We start from the raw sequence: 19183 nt of genomic DNA, 5'->3' as shown, positions 1-19183 counted from the left end.
TGAACAAGCTTAAAAAAAAGTTTGCTACATCTTTAAAAATCTCAAACAGAAACTATATATATAGAGAGAGACTTTCGACCATGAGGTGTTTAAAATGCACACAGGTTTTCATTTGGGAAAATTCAGAAGCCAATTGATGTTAGGAGCCAGGAAGGAGGAAGAGGTTGATTCTAATTTAGTGGGGTTCACTTGAGCCAAAGAGTCTTTGCTCTCAGGAATGTACTGGGGGCCATTCTTCTGGGGAAAGGAGGACCAGAGGCAGAATCAGGAGGGAGAGTGGCACTGGGCCTGCTGGTCTCCAGCAGACAGGTGCAGAGGGCAGAAGCCCTTCACAGACCAGGGGGCGGGCCTTTCTTTAAAGTCCCTCTCACAGCATTTTAGGGAAGGAGGCAAGGAAACACCCCTCCCCAGCCCCAAACACAGTTAAAAACGAAAAAACAAAACAACTTTTATTTTCTAGGAACCAAGACATGTGTTGGGAGCAGGGGCAGCGTGGGGTACCTGAAATAGATCAGTGAGCTGATGGAAGCAGGGCTGAGGGCTGGGGCACGAGGGTCTGGGCCCAATTTCTCTGTAAATACATCACAGATAAAGATATTGTGCAAAAAATAAAGACATTCACATTTTAGCAGTTAAACTTTTATTTTCCTTTTTTAAAATTTTTATTTAATTTTTTTGTTTTCCTTTTCTATAAAAGGCAGATTATGATTGTTGATCTGCAACCGTTGTGTTGTGCACTGTCCGACAGGAGCGGAGTGGGAAGCTGCGGACTCTGAGAATGCTTTCCAAGGCGTGAACGGGTGCTTTCGGGTGGCCGCAGGGGCAGCCCGTCCCGCCTCTCTCCTCAGCCGCCCCTAGCTCATGTCTATGGTGTTGAAGACCCACTCTGTGAACTTCTTCAGCTTGTCCGAGGCATTCTGGGATTCCTCCTGCAGCCGCAGGTTGTCTTCACGCAGGTGCTGAACCTCTGCCTGCAGGTGGGCCTTGTCTTCCTTTTCCTGAAGGAAAAGCCAAACACACGTGACCCAGGGGGGCCCACCAGCCCGCCCGGCTCTCAGGAGAAGCAGCTTTGACTCCCTTTCGGCGGCCCCTTCCCACCACCCAGCCTACTGAACGCCCACGCCCACGCCAGGTCCAGGCCCAGGCCCAGGGGCTCCCGGGAAGCTCAGCTCTGCAGGGTTAGCTCCGCACACAATGGCATTAGTGTGTACTTTACAGCCACTCTGAGTTCTAGAACCCTGGTGACTGATAAAGCCAAAGCCAGTCAAGAAACACAATTTTCAGCTGTCCTGGCCTGAAGACTTCAAACAGCAAGAACTACATGGGAGCCTGCGCTACCGGCATCCGCCACGAGGGCTGGAAGGCCAGGCCAGGCCCCAGAGAGGACTGGATGAAGCTTAAGGCTTTCCCCAAAGGGACCAAGTTTTCTGCACATAGGACGACGAAGGCCTCTCACGCCATGGGTGTCAATGGAATCCATGTCTACGCTGCCCCTACACACACCATTCGGGGAAGCGTTCACGTGTGTCTCCCCAGCGTCCCTCGCTCCCCCAGCTGAGGCCCTTCTCTCCCAAAGCTGGGCAATCTGTTCCAAGAACATTTACCTTCTTCAGATCCTCTCGAAGCATCTTCAGCATACCTTCCAACTGGTCCACTTTGGAAGCCAGAGTGGGAGAGGAGTCCTTACTGCTAGGAAGGAGAGACAAAAGGCCACGCTGGCAGGCGCCTCCATGGCTGCTGGTTTGGCTTTTTTCCCCCTTTTTTTGTAATATGTTTTTCAACGTCAAATTACTCATCCTGGCAACCTGATGTACTCTTTTTACTTTAAAGAGAGAAAACGGTGATCTCAACAAGAGGCAACACAGGTTTGAATGACAGCCGATCGAGAGCGTCCGTCCTCTGTTAAAGATACTACATCTTATGACGAGAGATAGTGACAGTGAGTGAAATGGTCTTTGGTAGCACAGGAGGTGTGCGGGCAGATCCAACAGTCACACAGGGCAGTTACTCTCAGGGATTTCAAAGGAGAACCGTGTGTGCGTGTGTGCGTGCATGTGTGTGTGGTGGCACATGCATATGGCTGATGCAGAATCTGCTCTGGGGCCACCAACACAGAGTAGGTCTTGAGCAGGCAGAAGGCTCTGCCTCTATGCGGGCCACTACAGCTACATATGGTGCTCATATCTCAGCTGGTCCAAATAGCTTTAACTATTGGGAACATGAGGCTGCACGTTTCCAAAGCCCGCCAGCCTACGCTTAGCATCTGAGACTCCATTAGGACCAGGAAGGCAGCTCTGCTAGGTTAGACTGCTAATCATGCTGGCTAGCGGAGCACCAAGAGTGTGTGGAGGCACTTGAGGACCACACAGCTGGGTGCTGCCACCCCCAGAACCCAATGCCGAGGGCCTGCCAGCTCTTCTTCCTCCTCTTCATCTACATGAATGAGAGCTGTCAACAGTTTCCTGGGGGAAGGTCTAGTCAAGTCATGTGACCTTAAGGCTCACACAACAGAAAGTGGTCTTCTGTAGGGAAAATGCAGAGGACTCTGCAGAGCTGGAGATGGAACTCTTGGTTGTCTTAGTCAGGGACCAGAATATTCTTCAAAGGTCGTTCAAAAGTCAAAGTTCAACTTGGAATTCCTGACCTATGAGGAATGTGTTACTGATCTCTTAATTTTACATCTGCAGCAGGCTTCAAAAGCAAAGTCCACGGCTCACTGCACACGGGCCACTGATGAGTGATACCGATCTCCAAACTCCCCAGAGAAAACAACCGAAAGCTGGTGTGAAGGGACCATAAAAGGGAAGTGGCTGGCTGCAGCCCTCAGTGTGGCACCTCACGCTGGTCAGCTCTGGACTGGGAGGAAGGACAGACATGCTGAGCAGAGGAAGCTGTGTACAGGGACGTGCTGACCTCTCGTGACGCCCTGCAGGGTGCTGCCCACAAGCCCCATGGGAGCCTGACAAGTCCCCACAGGCACTTCAGGACGAGCCCTGACTGCGCTGACAGGGTGCTGACGCCTGTGTGCTCCACCTGCACCTGCTCTGCCCGTCTTCCCCTCAGCGAACGATTCGTAATGAATATCTCTTCCCCGGACACACCTGCCTCAAGCTTCTCCGTGCAGAGCATGCCCCAGTGCAGCCGTTCTGTGCTGTCCTTCACCTGGTTTTCTTTTTCTCTCCCCAGTGTTGAGCAGCCTGCCACTCTGCTCACCCTAGATGTCCCAATGATAAGGGGGGACGGTGGCATTTCTCTGTTACACTATAATGAACAGGACGCTAAGCTCATATCTCCTCAGACATGCTCAGAAGCCCTGAAGCAGGGGCCCTTGCAGCAGTGTGGCTCCACCAGCCTCACCTTCCTCATTACTTCCGGCTTCTCACATTTCACAGGTATCTGAATACTTATGTAGCTGTGAGGCACATTGGTTTTATTGAGACAGGGTCTCAAAAATGCAGCCTGGCTGGTCTTGAACTCCAGATCCTGCTGCCTCGGCCTCTGGAGTGTGGAATTACAGGCATGCTATGCCACACCTGGCTTTAGATACCCTGGCTCCTCCCCACCCCGGGAGGATGTAGGGCAGGAGTCCCCAGTTGGTGACTATTCAGCATGGGGGGGGGTCACACTGTGCTCCACAGATGGCCGCTGGAACTATAAGGAAAACTCCACGTTCAGCCTGCACCTCGGCCATGGGAAACTCAGGGCAACAGGAAATGCGGTTCCCACACAGCCTAAACCTCGAAGTCTACTACCGTGACTCAGCTCTCCAAGCTTCACTTACTACCGATTTGTTCCGCCTTACAAATGCCCCAGGCAGCCTAGTGTCCTGATTCCTAGCACAGGTGAGCTGAGGCAGGATGCTGAAGCTGAGCAGACATGAGTGGTCACAACACGGCCACAGTGGCAACTGAGAAAACTCAAAAGCCAGACTCAAAGACGAACTCCCGAGACAGCATTTGTGACCAATGATTTTTCTTACTTTACCTGATAAGCTCCGGGGGCACAGGTGACTCATGACATTAAATAATAAAGAATATTCATAATTTTCTCCTTAAGCCATCAAAGCCAGTTTAATTGTGTTTACAGTAGCCAGGTATAAAGTGGTCTAACTAAACAGCCAGGCGTCTGGCACTGCGGCCGAGCTTGCTCGGCTCATCCATGGGCCTTCCATCTCCTCTTCGTCACATCTGCCACTATGGGGGTGACGCATGGTGCAGAGCCGTGCCCTCAGCACTGGGTGACCAACCTGCTGTACGACTTCATTTGGACCAGGCCCTGCTCCTCTAGCTGGTCGCTGTTGGAGGCCGCACTCAGGGGGCGATGGTTTTCATCACTAGCAGCAAAAAAGGAGGCTCTCTGGACTGGAAGAGAAGGAAGAGAGCATCAAGTACCGGGGCGCACCCCAGGGGCCCCATCTGCCAAGTCAGCCAGCACACAGGTAGGCTTGGAGTCCAGTGTGGCCTACGCTCTTTCAGTTTAAGGGACAGTAACACTGTACGTGCCCTTGAGAGGACGGTTGCTGGGGATCCATTTCTAGCCCTGTTTCCTGCTCATCAAAGCAGTGTTCTAGTGGTAGCTTCTCCAGAAAGATGCCTTGTGCCAAATTCTAGACCAAGGATGAAGATACAAATGCCCTGCGAAGCTAAAATTAGGCTTCTTGAAGGATGCTCTCCACAAGCTGCCTGGCCACTCTGGTGCGCGTTAGCACTATGTCCTCACCAACTGGCTAGACATAGCCCAACTGAACATTTATATGGAGACTGGTCAGCAAACTGACCAGCCAGGTTAGAATCGGGGAGTTCCCAAGAGCTAACGAACCAGGAAGGCAGTGATGGCTACCTGCTCTCCACAGTTGCTGTTTCTGACTTCCACGGCCTCATAAGCCACTGTCTACACTGGGGCCAGAGAGAACATCACTATCATTTCTCCCCATAAGAGCAGTGACTCCGTAGCCACAGCTTTAGAGAGAACACTTGAGCATCAAACCATTTTGGAAGGGCACTCTTAGACCAAAGTCAGTCTTTCCTGAAGAAGGGACAGGAGACAGGCTATGTCAACACGCACTGCCTGTGGTTAGCTCCTAGTTTCCACAGACCAGAGCATCCTAGGGCTCACGAGACGCAGCAGTCACATCAAGAGTTTCTGGAAAATTTACATTATGAATATACAGGAAACATCAGGGTTCCTGTGAGTAAATAAAATGCTCCCAGCCGGGCATGAGAACCATGAGCTCCAGCTCTGGGCTCCAGCTATGTAGGTGGCAAACTGGTCAGACCCGATCACAGGCATGTGGCTTGGCCTTCAGGACTCCGGTGAGCTGTGTGAGTCATTAGCAAACTCACCCTCATAGGCTTTGGCGGCATCTACTAGGTTTGACCAGTCCAAGTCGGCGGCAGTGTCAGGCAGGGGCATCAGGCCGGGGTCAGGGATAGGCTGCCTTCGGGTCTCCTGGATGTCGGTGAGGGAGCTGTCCGAGGCAGAGAACTCTCCTACGGAGGGGACAACAGGATGACACTTGGGCCCACATTTCCTGTTACCACAGTAGATGTGTCCGCCACTTGTTGACGGAATCACTGTGTAGTCTAGCAGGCCCTTAGTGGCCATTCTGAAGCTGACCTGGCTTGCTCCAGTCTCTTTCCATCTAAAAAATACCTTTCATCAGCTCTCCCCCAAGACTGTGAGTCATAAGAAACTTAGTCTGCACTGAGGCCACACGGAGGCTTGCTGCGGAGGAACTGGTCTCGGGGCACCGGGTGGGGCTAGCTCTAGTGATCAGCTCCTCAGTGTCAAAAGATCCACCTGGGGAGAAGAAGCCTTCTTCATTGGAGAGCTGGACCAGGAAGGCTGGCACCTACCAGAGGAGCAACAGGACCTCTTTTTATCTGGGCCATGAGCCAAGAGCTGCCCAGAGCTCCCTGCTCAGGGCGGTACACCCTGGCCCCTTGCCTTGACTCCTAGGAATGGTTTACTGGATCCACGGCAGGGTGTAGTTAGGGAGTATGTGAAGTAGATCAGATCAATGCTAAGTCTCCCAGAGGAGCCAGCCTTGGAAGGGGACTGTCAGTGGGCACTGGCATTATTCTCCATCCTGGGGACCCTAGGTATCACCTGAATAATATCCTGATTAGCACCATTACAGCAATCAAATACAACAGCCACCATTTTCTAAGGCGAAGGTTACTCATTGCAAACATTAAGCCCCTGTAATAGTGGACAATGATAAAAACCTTGCTTTTGAGTACCAGGATGTCATTCCGCTGCTGCTCAGGTTTGTGAAGACAGACAGGTGGACAGGAAAGCAGGGAGGCGGCAGCGCGGATGGAAACGGCATCGTATGTAACTCCATGAGGGCATCCCTCAAATGTGCTGTACCACCAATGCCCTGCAAACACGGAGCTAGCGAAGCTCACAGCAAAGCGATGAGGCTCCAGAAATACCGGCTTACAAGGGATGAGAGCTGTGCCCCTGACGAGGTGAGCCACGGTATACGTAGAGCATGTTTCCCCTTTTAAACTGCGCAGAGAACTGTGCTGAGGTGCAGCTGCGGGCTGCTAATGTACTTAAAATACGCAAAATTATGAGTTAATGGAAGTTAACAAATCCTGCAAGACTTTCAGTGCTCAGCTGCAGTTAAGCCTGACCCCACCAACGGTATGTAGGCGGAACAGATAATTGTGTGCCACTTATAACCTCTGTGCCCTTTCATCCCTGATGCCCCAGTTTCCACATAGGGAGAAAGGAACAAAGCCACCACCTCCGCCCCCTAAACACACTTCAGTGGCTGACGCCAAACCAGGCTGCTGAGTGTGGAGCAGGCAATCATCACAGGTGCCACCTGGCTTCTAGCAGGGGGTGGGACGGAAAGGCGCACAGCGAGGGCATGCGCTCCTCCCCTCCTCACGGCTCTCTGGACTGTTTTCTAAGAGTATAAGCCTCTGGGAGTCAGACCCTTTCTGACACACGATCATGTACATGCACACACACACACACACACACACACACACACACACACACACGGGGGGGGGCGGTTTACTATGTTTTATTGCTTGTGAAGGTTGGAGAAAAGTGCAGGGAGAAAAAAAAAACTTTCAAGATAGGCAGGATCACAGGAGTAAAGGGTTCGGAACGGTGGTCCCTGCAAGGGAGGGACAGAAGGTGAAAAGTGAGAGCGTGAGGCTTCCACCGAGGGCCTCACTCTAGAGCACTGCTTCTCAACCTGTGAGGTGCAACCTGTTTGATAAACCTCTATCTCCAAAAGTATTTACACCAGCAGCAAAATTACAGTATGAAGTAATAACAGAAATAATTTAATGGTTGGGGGCCAGCACAACATGAGGAGCTGTATTGAAGGGTGGCGGCAGTAGGAGCTGAGAACCGCTGCTCTCGAGTGTGGCAGCAGGAAGCACAAGTTCACGCATTGACTGTGAGGTGACTTCCGGGGGGCTGTGGGTGGGTGGAGGAAGGAGCAGAGGGAGAGGGCATGACCCCTGAGTGGTGAGAGAGAGGCTGGAATGTCCTCTCTCTGGAATGTCCTCTCTCTGGAATGGAATGAGCAGGTAGAGATGTGGGTGAGTGTGAGTGAGAGTGAGTATGAATGAGGGCTCAAGAAAGTGCAGAGCAAACAGGAGGCTTAGAAGGCTCCGGGGGTGGGGGGGTGGGGGGTCACATGGGTCTGATACACACGCTGCTGCAGCAGACTTCTCAGAAGGGGAGTCAAGAGTGAAATCTGGTTATAATGGTGTGTACGGCGAAGGACCAGGACAGGAGGTCCTGTGCTGTATGTCTGCTGGACTCAGACACGGCTAACAGGTGAGCCCTCGAGCGGATTCAGGCAGGCAGCAGAAAGAAAAACATTTAAGTCCAAAGTCCCAGAATATGGCTGCTAGTAAAGCCGGGATCTGGTTAGGCCACAATGCAAGACAGCACATATGAATGAGGGTTAGGATATGGATGTGCTGGAATCCCAAAATCTCTTCCTGGGAGATCCCCGCTGACTGGCTGGACCAGTAAATGAATGAGTGTGGCAGACAGTGAGGGCAATATTCTCATTCACAGGAAATGAGAGAGAGCAACTTCAGATTGGTCTGGGATCTTATGCTGGCTGAGGGAAGCAGGGCACATATCTCTATGACACTACTAGGCTCGTGTTTGCCCAGGGCCATTCCATGAGCTAGGACATCTGACAAGAAACCGATTCCCAGACTGTTCTTTCAGTCAATTCAGCGGGTCTCAGATGAGGTCTAGCAACCTATGCTGACCTATGCTGAGGTGACCTATGCGGTCCGTGACTATCGACGGGAGGGAGGGACTGAAGGATGGAGTAGAGATAGGAATTCCTCCAAACCATCCCGCAGGAAAACGAGTGGCTGGCTGCCACGCTGGGCCTTGGGCCACCCGTAAGACTGCCCAGCTGCAGCTGCAGGCACACTTACCATGCAATGACTTCATTCCCAAGGTGTAGGATGGCCTCCTCAGTGGAAGCGACTTGGGAAGAGATGGGTAGGTGCTGCTGAAGAGGACATCATTGGGCAGGGCTTGGTCCAGAAGCGAAGCCCTGGAGGTGAAGAAGTGCTCCCTCTGGCTGCTGTAAATGCTCTCGTCTGACAGAGTCCTGTGGAGAGCGCGCCGGGAGGTCGGGGTGGAGGGAAATGGGGACTGCGGGGAGGACAGTGCGTGGAACTGGAAAACAAGACAGGCTGGAGTCAGGGGTGAGGTCACAGAACGAAACCAAGGCTGGGTGGGTTGCCTCGACGAGCCCCATCAGTCCTCCGTGCCAGGGAGGGAGAAATTGTGCCCGTGTTCAGGATGACACCGACTCATGACTTATCCATGTTATGTGGAACTGAATAACGAGATAAATGATTTTTTGTTTGTTTTTTAGTTGGGAGGCAGTGTTTTACTATGTAACCCCGGCTGCCTTGGCACTCAAGAGAGCCACCTGCCTAACTAAATGTATGCATCCTTCATCTTAAACACGAACCTTATTTGAACCCCGTGTCTTTGGCCAGATCATGCCGTCTCCCAGGGGAGTCTTCAGCCATAAATGTGAGCAAAGCTCCCGCCTGGATCACCATAACTGCTGGGCAAAATGCTGGCTGACACCATGGCACCTGCCAGGAGGCTGAAGGTGAAGATGAGGCTCCCGGGAACAGAGCTGAGGAACAGGGACCTGGGGCCGCAGAAGCTCTCCTGATGACAGGCAGTGGAACTGCCGGGCAACCAGAGATGATCATCAAGGCACAGGCACTCAGGGCCGCGGTTAAGAGCACTGGCTGCTCTGCAGGAGATCAGGGGTCAATTCCCAGCACCCACAGCGTGGCTCACAACTATCTGTAACTCTAGTTCCAGGGAGCCAGCACTCTCTTGTGGCCTTGGCATGTATGTGGTGCTCAGACAGACAGACTGCTAATATACATCAACTAAAACACAGCAGCAACATGAATGAACACACATGCTGGCTCTCGTCACAAGTAGCTGAAGAACAAGCTCTAATACAGCCTCTCAAGGCAGATGGGTTTCATTAGTTTTGAAGATAATCACTTTAAAAAGGTTATTGTGTGATGTATGTGTGTGGCCAAACGTGCCACTGGCAAATGAGTGGAGGTCAAAGGGCAACCCTTCGGCCTCAGTTCTCTTCCGTTTAGATGGGGATTGAGCTGCAGCCCTCAGGCTCGCAGGGCAAGTCCTTTTATCACTTGCAACCCAAGGAGATCAGCTTTTGTAGACATACATTTTTTCTTTGTTGAGACATAGCTCTCTTTAGCTTAGGCTGATGTTTCTGCCTCCTACTGTTGAGACTAAAGCCATGCCCATCGTGCTACCTAGAGCTTTAAGGTGCTTTCCTATCCATGGGATTATCAAGAACTGGCTTTACAAATGACAAATGTTTTATACATAAACGGCAAACAGTTCCAGAGATGAATCTCTGATTGCTGTGTTTCACTGGTGGTTTTTCTGTAAACAGTGAAACTCTTGAAGATCCCTCTTACTGAGAACCAACAGGCACAGTGTTCCCATGCCTAGCAAGCTGGAGGCCAGCTAAGGACCCGAATCAACTCATCCCTCATCGGTTTCTTGCAGGTCACTGTCCACCTTGACAGGGACAGCATGGGGCAAAGGACATTTGAATCACTGCTGGCAGGAAGTCACCAAGGGCCTTTCCACAGCTATCCGAGAGAGCAAAGGCGAAATGACTTAGCAATGGTGGCTGGAATCACAGATCCAGAAACAAAGCCGACCTCCAGCTTGTCTGTGCGCACTGGCTTGGTTTATTTTCATTCAACAACCCAAACAATTAAGCCAACAGCCCACCCTCCAGGGCTGCGCAAACTATTAATCAGACACACTGTAAAGAAGACTAAGGCGTAACCACTGCAGTAACAACCTTGTTCACTTAAAAACTGAGGAGGGGTCAGGGAGGTGACTCAGCAGGTAAACACACTTCTCAGGAAAGCCAGGCAACCCAGTCTTGGGTCTCTGGGCTCCACGGACAAGCTGGAGGAGGTGACATGTGTCTGCATGTATCTTGTGGAGGTTTGAACAGGAATGTCCCCACCGCCTCATAGTTTTGGATGCTTCGTCGTCAGGGAGTGGCACTGTTAAAAAGGATTAGGAGGCGTGGCTTTGTTTGAGAAAGTGTGCCACTGGGGGTGGGCTTTGAGGTTTCAAAAGCCCATTCCAAGAGCAGAATCTCTCTCAGCCAGTGGATCAGGAAATGGCTCAGGTCCTTCTCCAGCACCATGTCTGTCTGTGTGCCACCATGCTTCTTGCCAGGATAAAGGACTAAACCTCTCAAACTGTAAGCAAGCCCCAATGAAATGCTTCCTTTTGTGAGAGTTGCCTTGGTCTCCTTACAGTGATGGAACACTAACTAAAACACACTTGCCTGCTAAGATGGGAGGCAGAGGCTAGGAACTTGAGAACCAGTTAGCCTGGAGGATGTTACCCAGCAGTAAATGAGAGACTCAAGGTGTATCCACCACGGCAGACACACTCTCTCATACAAACACACACATGCAGAGTCAACGCACGCACAGACTATACACCTAGACCAATTACACACACACACACAAATATAAGTGTTTTTTAAAATCATGAGTTAAATCCAAGGTACGTACGTACCAGCTGGCCTAGGATTAGCTGCTGTGATCAATCTGTAAGGGAGTAGCTGTTTCTTCTTCTTCTTCTTTTTTTTAAAGAGACTGGGTATTTTTTTTTAAAGATTTATATTTATTAATTTATACAGTATTCTGCTTGCATGTGTGCCTGCACACCAGAAGGGGGCACCAGATCTCATCATAGATGGCTATGAGCCACCATGTGGTTGCTGGGAATTGAACTTAGGACCTTTAAAAAAAAACAGCCAGTGCTCTTAACCTCTGAGCCATCTCTCCAGCCCTTCTTTCACTATTTTATGAAGGAGTGGCCATTAATGGATTTCTAACATTGTTTTGCTAAAATTGAATCATCTCTCTTTTGTTTTCAGACAAGGCTCCTGCCAGCCAGACCCGGTGTCAGCATGTCAGCTGGATCTTTTCTAGCTCTCCAGACTTTAGAAGAAAATTTTAATTTACAGTGAGCATCTCTAGCCTGAGGGTTTTAGAGGAGAGGAACTCTAAACCAATTCCCATTTTGCCTCTTTGGGAACTACCGGCAGGCCTCGGGACAGCATAAGTTGTTTGCGGTGGGGAATCCTGAGCCACAGGGAAGCAGGGCAGGCAAGGAAGGATGCCACCTTGCTGGGCACTTTGTGCCCTTTAAGACCCAGCGGCACCTGGTCTTGTCCAAAACCTTCACCTCTACTTCCTGGGCTTAGAGGCATACAACCAAAATGCTGCGGTGTGGATGCCCTCGGGCTACTAAGCAGCGCTGCCAGCACGGGGAGAGGAGCCCACAGCTGCGGGTCAGCCCCGGGTTCCAGAGAGCACACAGACAGGTACAAGGGTCCTCAAAGTGTGCCCCAAGGCCCCCAAAGGGTGTCTTACAGAGCTCACTGATGGGGAAAGGGTCAGGTGGAAACCACGAGCCCATGTCAGCCCATCTCTCCCCCACAGAGGTTCAGCTGCAATGTGAGCTTTTGTGGATTTTACTTGAATAAACAGGTGGGGAGGCTTCTGAACTTCAAGACCATTGAACCACTTGGAGACCACTGATGCCCCAATTGGACCACAGCTCAGCAGAGGTAGCTTCTTATTCCGCCTCTACTCCTGCCAGCAGTGGATCAGACCTCCTCCACCCCACGCTGCCCCTTTCAAGGGACAGTATCCTGCAGGCTGATGTTGGTCCCTCTTCTGACCATTCCCGACTGCCTGGACTGTCATGACATGGAGTCACCAGCACTCACAGTAAACTAGTAGCTTTCCCTACACACTAGTGCCACATGGAGTCCCTTGCTCTGGTCTACCTGACTGGACAGTACACTGCCTGGCGCAAGCACAGCAATCCCATTCTGCCAGTGAGGCGAGTGCTGCAGCTCCATCAGCGTTCTCAAGGCAGAGCACTAACTAATCAGGCTCCACTGGGAGAAAAGTAGGACTGACAGCTCATAGGATGGGAAGCCCATCGTGGCAAGGGAGTGAGCTCCAAGCCTAGGCCTCTTCCTGAAGCTTGCTGCTGGCCTGAAGCGTTGAGCCAGGTCTGGCCTGGGAGGCTTCTCAAGGCAGTGCTAGCCTCCCTTACATCACAGAGGCACAATCATTTGGAAGTCTACCAGGGGTCGCCCCAGAGCTACTTAGCAGAACTCATCTGAAACAAAACCAGCTCAAGAAGGGTGGACTGGAGAGGAAAACCAGCCCGTTGCCCTCTGCTGCAGTCTCCTGCTGCAAGGGTCGGAGCCAGCAGGAGCACACCGTCCTTGCAGGGGGACTCCTATCAGTAGGGCCACACACAGAGAGAGCAGACCCTGACTGAAGTAGCAATGCTAAAGTAACTCATTTCAGAAATAAGAGCCAAGGCCTGCAATAAGGGAAGACAGACATTTGCCTTCAATTATTCCCACGACACAAGTAAATCCAAGGAATGGAAGCTCTGAGCACACCACCCCCAGCCAAAACAACGTTCATGCAGGATTTAGAGGAAAGATTCCTTCCGGGTCAAGTCTTACTGTCCTCAAGTCTCAAAGGGTACATGTCAATAATTTTTATACTGAAACTGGGTCTTCAGAGTTTTCATGTCACCTGGGCTTTTGGTGGATAAGTTTCAAGCACCAGCTCCCTCAGGTTGCTAAGGGAACCATTTGTTCCCTGGATGATGATTCAGAACTGCTAAGTGCTGGCTTCCGAAACAGAAATGACAGAAGTCAGGAATGGCTACATCCATAAATCATTTAGTCACATAAATCATGTTAATAAGCCATTTATTTCTCAGCAGAACTCCAGAGTGGCCCCCAGAATACATGTAATTCCTATTAAGGCCATTTTTTCAGTTAAGGGGGTCTAGCTGATCCATGTGGGTGGTGCGGGTGCACACACAAGCACAGAAAAGCTTGAAGATGAGGGCACACGAGGCTGTTCCAGTACACACTCACTCTGACCACAGTAGAGCCTGGGTATGCGAAGGATTTTCTAGCTTTCTTTTCCAACACTTTCTTGGTATTATGAAACACGCTTTCTAGTTACCCTGAACATCGTTAAGCTCAGAAGTTTAAGGAGATAAACCCTCAGAGTTCATTGCCAGGGCCTTTCTGGAGTGGCCTCCTCTCTCCTGGGACTGCCCAGAGCACCTCACTCTGGGAGAGAGGGATTTCCTCGGGCCTTCAGATCTGAGAACACAGATGCCTACGTAGGGCCTTCAGAAGCTTTCCAGGCCCTGCAACGAGGCAGGCACAAACACCTGCCAACCAGTCCAGCAGCAGGCTGGCCACTGACAAATGCTGAGCGAGCATCTGAGATGGGTGGAGAGGAAGATTTGGCTCTAGGGAAGGCATATGCCCATGACTTTGGCCACAGGCAGTTGGCTTGCTTGACGTGTGGAGAGTGTATTACTTATAGTCAGCAGAGTGTGGGCATGGAGACCAGCGGGCACGCTGTGGACACTTGTGAGAAAAGGACTTTGCAGAAAGCAGGTAGACAGAAGACCATACGGAAAATGCTCTAGCTGACAAGGAAGGTATCTTTACAGAGCCTCGGAAGTGACGCCATTTAAGTGCGGACCAAGGAGTCATACACTCAGAATAGGGCACACTAGAAAAGAGACCTGGGAAGGGCAGGTCAACAGGACACTAAAGAGATGTGGCTGCAGGGACAGAGCACCCAACACTGAGGAAGAGGAGTCCCCAACACCCTCAGCCCAAGGTCCTATCATGCCTGGCTTTTCTCTGCCATTCTCCCCAGCCTGCCCTCTACCTTGAAATTCTTCTGTGATTCGGGAGTTGGGCTCTCAAGGTCGATGAGTTTCTTTAGATCCTCCTCAATGGTGGACTTGGAGGTTGGCTTTGGGGATGCTCGCAGGTCCCTGGTTGAGGCTCGAAGCCTAGTGTGTGCCATCTCATTACCATCACTCTGATGACGCCTGGGGAGATAGGGTGGAAACGGAGTCAATAGGGTTGGCTCACGGAGGCTGTGAAGGATGAGAGACAAAGGTCGATTACTAGTCACATCAGAATCTACAAAGGTCAGAGCTTGTGAGATCAGCTGAACCAATGTGAAACACAAGGTAAAGTCTGAGGAGTAAATCACCCTCTACAGAAAACTGTTTGCCCTGTTTGGCCAACACCAGGAGCAGACTTGACAGATCAGAGACAGTTCTCCAGTGCCACCTTTATACAACGGTAGCAAAATGACAGGAATGTTACATGGAAAAGTCCTTTATCCTTGGGATATTTAGTCATTTTCTAATATTCTCCTGGCCCTACTAGTCGAGTTAAGAGGCAATCTATAGAAAGTCTGTGTCTAACAGAACACTGGATGATCAGTTACCCCAAGCACTTCTTTCCTAGGACAGCTGAAGATCTCAGATCAAAATGTTTACAGTTCCTCTTACTCAAGCAATGAGGTGGAAAAATAATTTAAAGAAAAAATTTACTTAGCAAATAGAATCTCATAAGAGGAGGAGAGAACTGTGACCAGAATATATTATATGAATTTTTTTTCATAAAAAAAAAAAGAAAATTCCTCCATTAAACCAATCCCTCCAACCCCACCCTCCAGCCGAGCATCACCAGCTGTAAGAGACTAGTTTTTTTTCTGTGCAGAGAAAACCCACCACTACCCAGAAGATCTCTTACTTTCTTGTATCCATAAAGCCCACGGAGTTGATGGTTCCTTCTGGCTTTTTCCATCCAATCAGGTACTTGCTAGTGGCACCCTGGCGGGGGTAGAAAGTCCTAGGCCCAGAGGAGGATGAGGAAGAGGAGGAGAAGGAGGGCGCGAGCTGGGAGGATGAGGTGGGGTGAAGCTCCTCTTTTGGTGAACTTCTGGCACTGGAGAACACCACTGGGCTGGCAGAGTGTCGGGAGCTCATGGTGCTGTGGAAAGGCAGGACAGAAACAGTGACTGCAACATACATGCCATGTCAGCTGCGGAAGTGGTGTCCAAGGTGGGGGTGAAGGCCAGGCTAAAGAAAAATGAATTTTGAAGAAATGATTAAAAGGGACAGCTAGCTGGCCTTCCGGTTCTCTCCCTGTAATTTAAATGTCTGCTCTCCAAGTGACAAACGGTCAGTGGGGCTTGGCCTGCACTTTAAGTTAAAAGTAAAAGCAGTTAAGACAGGGGCACTTTCAGGCACACTGGCCCCACTGAAGTCCAGGAGGGGCAAGAGACGGGACAGAAGTAGCAGAAGTCTCAGTGTGAATGAATCTATGAGCCCGTCAGACCTGGGGGTCATGGGGATTCGGAGATGGGGCTAAGGACCAGAGGAACATCAAGTGAGGGACACAGCTTCCCTTGACACCCAAGGCCAAGGGCATGCAGAGGCCTGTATCTCTGTAGCATCTAGCATTCATACTGACTTTAAAAAGCTGCTCATCATCAGACAAGTTTTAAGACTGAAAAAAGCAGGCTTTTCAAGGCTGGGAAGGAGAGCTTATATCAACTACCCCCACATAGGAATCCCAATACTCCCCTCCTGGAGGGCCCTCAGGGCCCATGTCCACACTACGAGCTCTGCTGAGTTCTGCTTAGGAGAAATCTAAGGTCAATTACTCCTACAAAAGACATACAGCTGCATTCCTCAGTGGCACTTTTATTTGTCAAAAATTAATCGTCCTAACTGAACAAATATCAAGGTATCAGTATTGGTGTGCAGCTATTGCAAAGGTACCACTCATCAATGGGAGATGATGACTAAGAAGAAACTGAGCGTGGGGTATACGGGAACGCGATCTTGACAACTTTTCTGCAACTCTGAAACCATCATAATACTTAAAGTTTTACAACAGAAACAAAACCCACATCCCACTATCTAAGACAATATATATCTGTGAAAACAAATCTTGATACTCTGGTCTTAAACCTTACATAAAACCAGGCATCATACCTGGATTGTATATAAACAGAGATCTACAGATTCTGAGCCACAATATGGAAGAACATTTTTATAACAAACGCACAGTGTCTCTTAAATGAGACTGTGAAAACACGAAAGCCCATTAAAGAAATATCCACACAAGCCAGCTGGTGGTGCTGCACACCTTTAATCCCGGCACTTGGGAGGCAAAGGCAGATAGATCTCTGGAGTTGAAGGTCAAGGACAGCCTGATCTACAATCACAAGTTCAAGGAGAGCCAGAGATACACAAAGAAACCCTATCTCAGAAAACAAAACAAAACAGGACAAAAAAGAACCACCCAACCAAAGACACATAAAGACACATGCAATAACATGACACTATTCAATACATAAAATAAACTCCTTAAAAAAAATCAGAACAACTGAGTGAACAAATAAAATGGGAAATGATTTAACGAGTAATTTCAAAAGAGCAATTAACTAGGAGACCTGGAAACATTACCAAATATCAGAAAAAAATGCAAATTAAATCACAAAGATATTACACATCTACCAGAATGCTAAGTTAACACAGCTCATGCCAGAGAGGATGTGATACAATTCTAACAGTCTGCTGGTAATATGTTCCCATTACAACCTTTCTGGTCAACTAGGTCACAGCCTGTACTGAGGCTGAACAAACATTCTCCCTATATAACACTTTCCTACCTACTACCAAGTTATGCACACACAAGTAGCTAAGGCATGCTCAAGAATCTGTAATATTCTCAGACCACAGACAACCCGAATAAGGAACCAGCAAAGGACACAAGCTGAGGTGGCCTGGAACAGAGGGACAGATCACAGCACTGTGGTGTTAATGGAAAAGACACTACAGAGAATGACACAGAGGGTGTGGTCCTGTTCTTGTTACACATCCAGAAAGAAGGAAACTGAGTCTGAGGTGACATCAGAGTGAGATGTGTGGGTGTCAGTGATGGTCTCGTTGTTTTATCTATGCAGGATTCATGCTGCCTCTTGCCATCTGATGCCAGAGAAGCAAAAGTCAACAATCTGAACCGGGGAGTCCTGTCAGCATTCAGGGATCAGCTATCACCACTGGAAAGGCCCTGGAAAAGCATCCACTTGGAGAGCTTCCTACATGAATGCAGTCTTATTACTTCAAAACACGAAGAACCAGCTTCTCTATTTTTTATAACAAATACTGAAGACATAGGCCCAAAATTAGAAAAATAGAATAAAAAAATTACTAGACTTACCCCAAACATTTTCCCCCAAGTATTTTTCCAGCTAGAGACGGTAGATGAAACCCCTACATGAAACCCCTACAAAACCAAGGGCAACATAAACTAAAAGCAATGCATCCCAGCTGGTTTCTTTTAAGATTAAGAGGGGCTGGAGAGATGCTCAGTGGTGAAGAGCATGCAATGCCCTTGCAGAGGACCAGAGTTTGGTTCCCAGGGACAAACCACAACCTGTTACTCCAGGAGAGCTAACATCCTCCTCCTGCCTCTGAGGGCTATCAGGACATACTCTGCCTCCCCCCCAAACCACATAATTTAAAAAGAAAAAATTAAACTTCAAGAAAGGGGGAATGTAAAACTGCTTCCTAAATGTGGCGTATTACATCAGTAAGAAAATCAACAGCAGGTCTCTGCTACAGAGAGAAGATCAAGGCTTCCAAAGGCTGAGGAGCACACTGAGGAGCACAGAGGCAGGGTGCATATCAGGGAGGCAGCCCTGGCAGAGGAGCTGCTGCAGGAGGACGGCAGCTTTAGATACTCTTTAGACAGTGAGGCGGGGAGAGAGATGGGTGGAAAGCGCCTGCTAGTTATTTAGAGACAAGTTATTTAGATTCTAGTCTTTTGATCTGCAGATTTAAAAAATTTACTTTTTGCTTTAGGATCTCTTCACACACAATTAGAACACAGCTATGAGGTCTCAAGCCTTAACCTTTGTCGGTGTTTGGTGCAGATCTAACTTATACATCTAACCTTGGATAATCACGAGAACCAGCTCTCAAATAGCAGTATGTTAAAAAACACTGGCTGTGCCCCTTCTTCTCACATGCGATTCGGGAGGTGGGACAGGGTTGGAGGTCATGAGAACTCACACTGCTAATATGTCCCCAGAGGCCGCCTGGTCCATCACCCCGGCTCTGAAATCTACTGTACCCAAGGTACACTTGAACTGCCACATTTTACCTTCAAATACTTTGATATCACATAGTTACTCAAAAATCCTAGAATTTTAAAAGACTAAAATTGAGTCAAAACAGAAATAATTTGCCTGGAGAATAGAAAATAAATCAAACAGTTCATTAATTTACAAGCCATCCACCATGCTGCAATCAACGCCAAGAGAAAGTTAAAGGGGAGGCCAGGAAATGTTCAAAGGAGATGGCAACATGTATGTTATGTAGTTTTTCAGTTTCTGTTCTATGTGAATTTAACTGTTACTTTCTTAACTGCCATCTGGGGAGAGTCTGCACTAGCATACAGGCCGAAGGTGGACTTAGCCTCTACATGCCCACTGTTGCCAAGAACCCAGCAGGCTCTTACCAAGACACCCGCCTGCAGTTTCTCCTCCACATCTGGCTGATGCAGGGTACCACATTCTTTATTCTGTCTGTATTCTGCCTCCCTGATTGGATGTGAACTATATTGGGGCTGGGATGCTTTTCTTGGTCACTACTGCATGTCCTATACCACCCAATATTTGATGGAAGGAAGATATGG

The 19183-nt window shown here is 49.4% G+C and overlaps 1 protein-coding gene across 13 annotated transcripts in view; it reads right to left on the bottom strand.

Annotated features, from left to right (window-relative positions):
* Positions 1-623: 623 nt before the first annotated feature.
* The window catches only part of Sipa1l1 (signal induced proliferation associated 1 like 1), a 290762-nt gene continuing 272202 nt past the window's right edge, over positions 624-19183 (bottom strand). For 11 of the 13 annotated variants that reach the window (XM_021653798.2, XM_021653864.2, XM_060387802.1 and 8 more), the window contains 7 exons: positions 15224-15463; positions 14343-14508; positions 8433-8679; positions 5343-5489; positions 4247-4361; positions 1605-1689; positions 624-998 (listed from right to left, as the gene is read on the bottom strand). In XM_021653798.2, the coding sequence (XP_021509473.1) occupies positions 855-998; positions 1605-1689; positions 4247-4361; positions 5343-5489; positions 8433-8679; positions 14343-14508; positions 15224-15463 (1144 nt within the window). In that variant the 3' untranslated portion in view covers positions 624-854. The remainder of the gene's footprint in view (positions 999-1604; positions 1690-4246; positions 4362-5342; positions 5490-8432; positions 8680-14342; positions 14509-15223; positions 15464-19183) is intronic. The other 2 variants (XM_021653855.2, XM_021653870.2) reach the window with 1 other exon arrangement.

Source organism: Meriones unguiculatus, chromosome 7, assembly GCF_030254825.1.
Source record: "Meriones unguiculatus strain TT.TT164.6M chromosome 7, Bangor_MerUng_6.1, whole genome shotgun sequence".
Taxonomy (NCBI): Eukaryota; Metazoa; Chordata; class Mammalia; order Rodentia; family Muridae; genus Meriones; species Meriones unguiculatus.
This window is presented reverse-complemented; position numbering and strand designations above follow the sequence as displayed.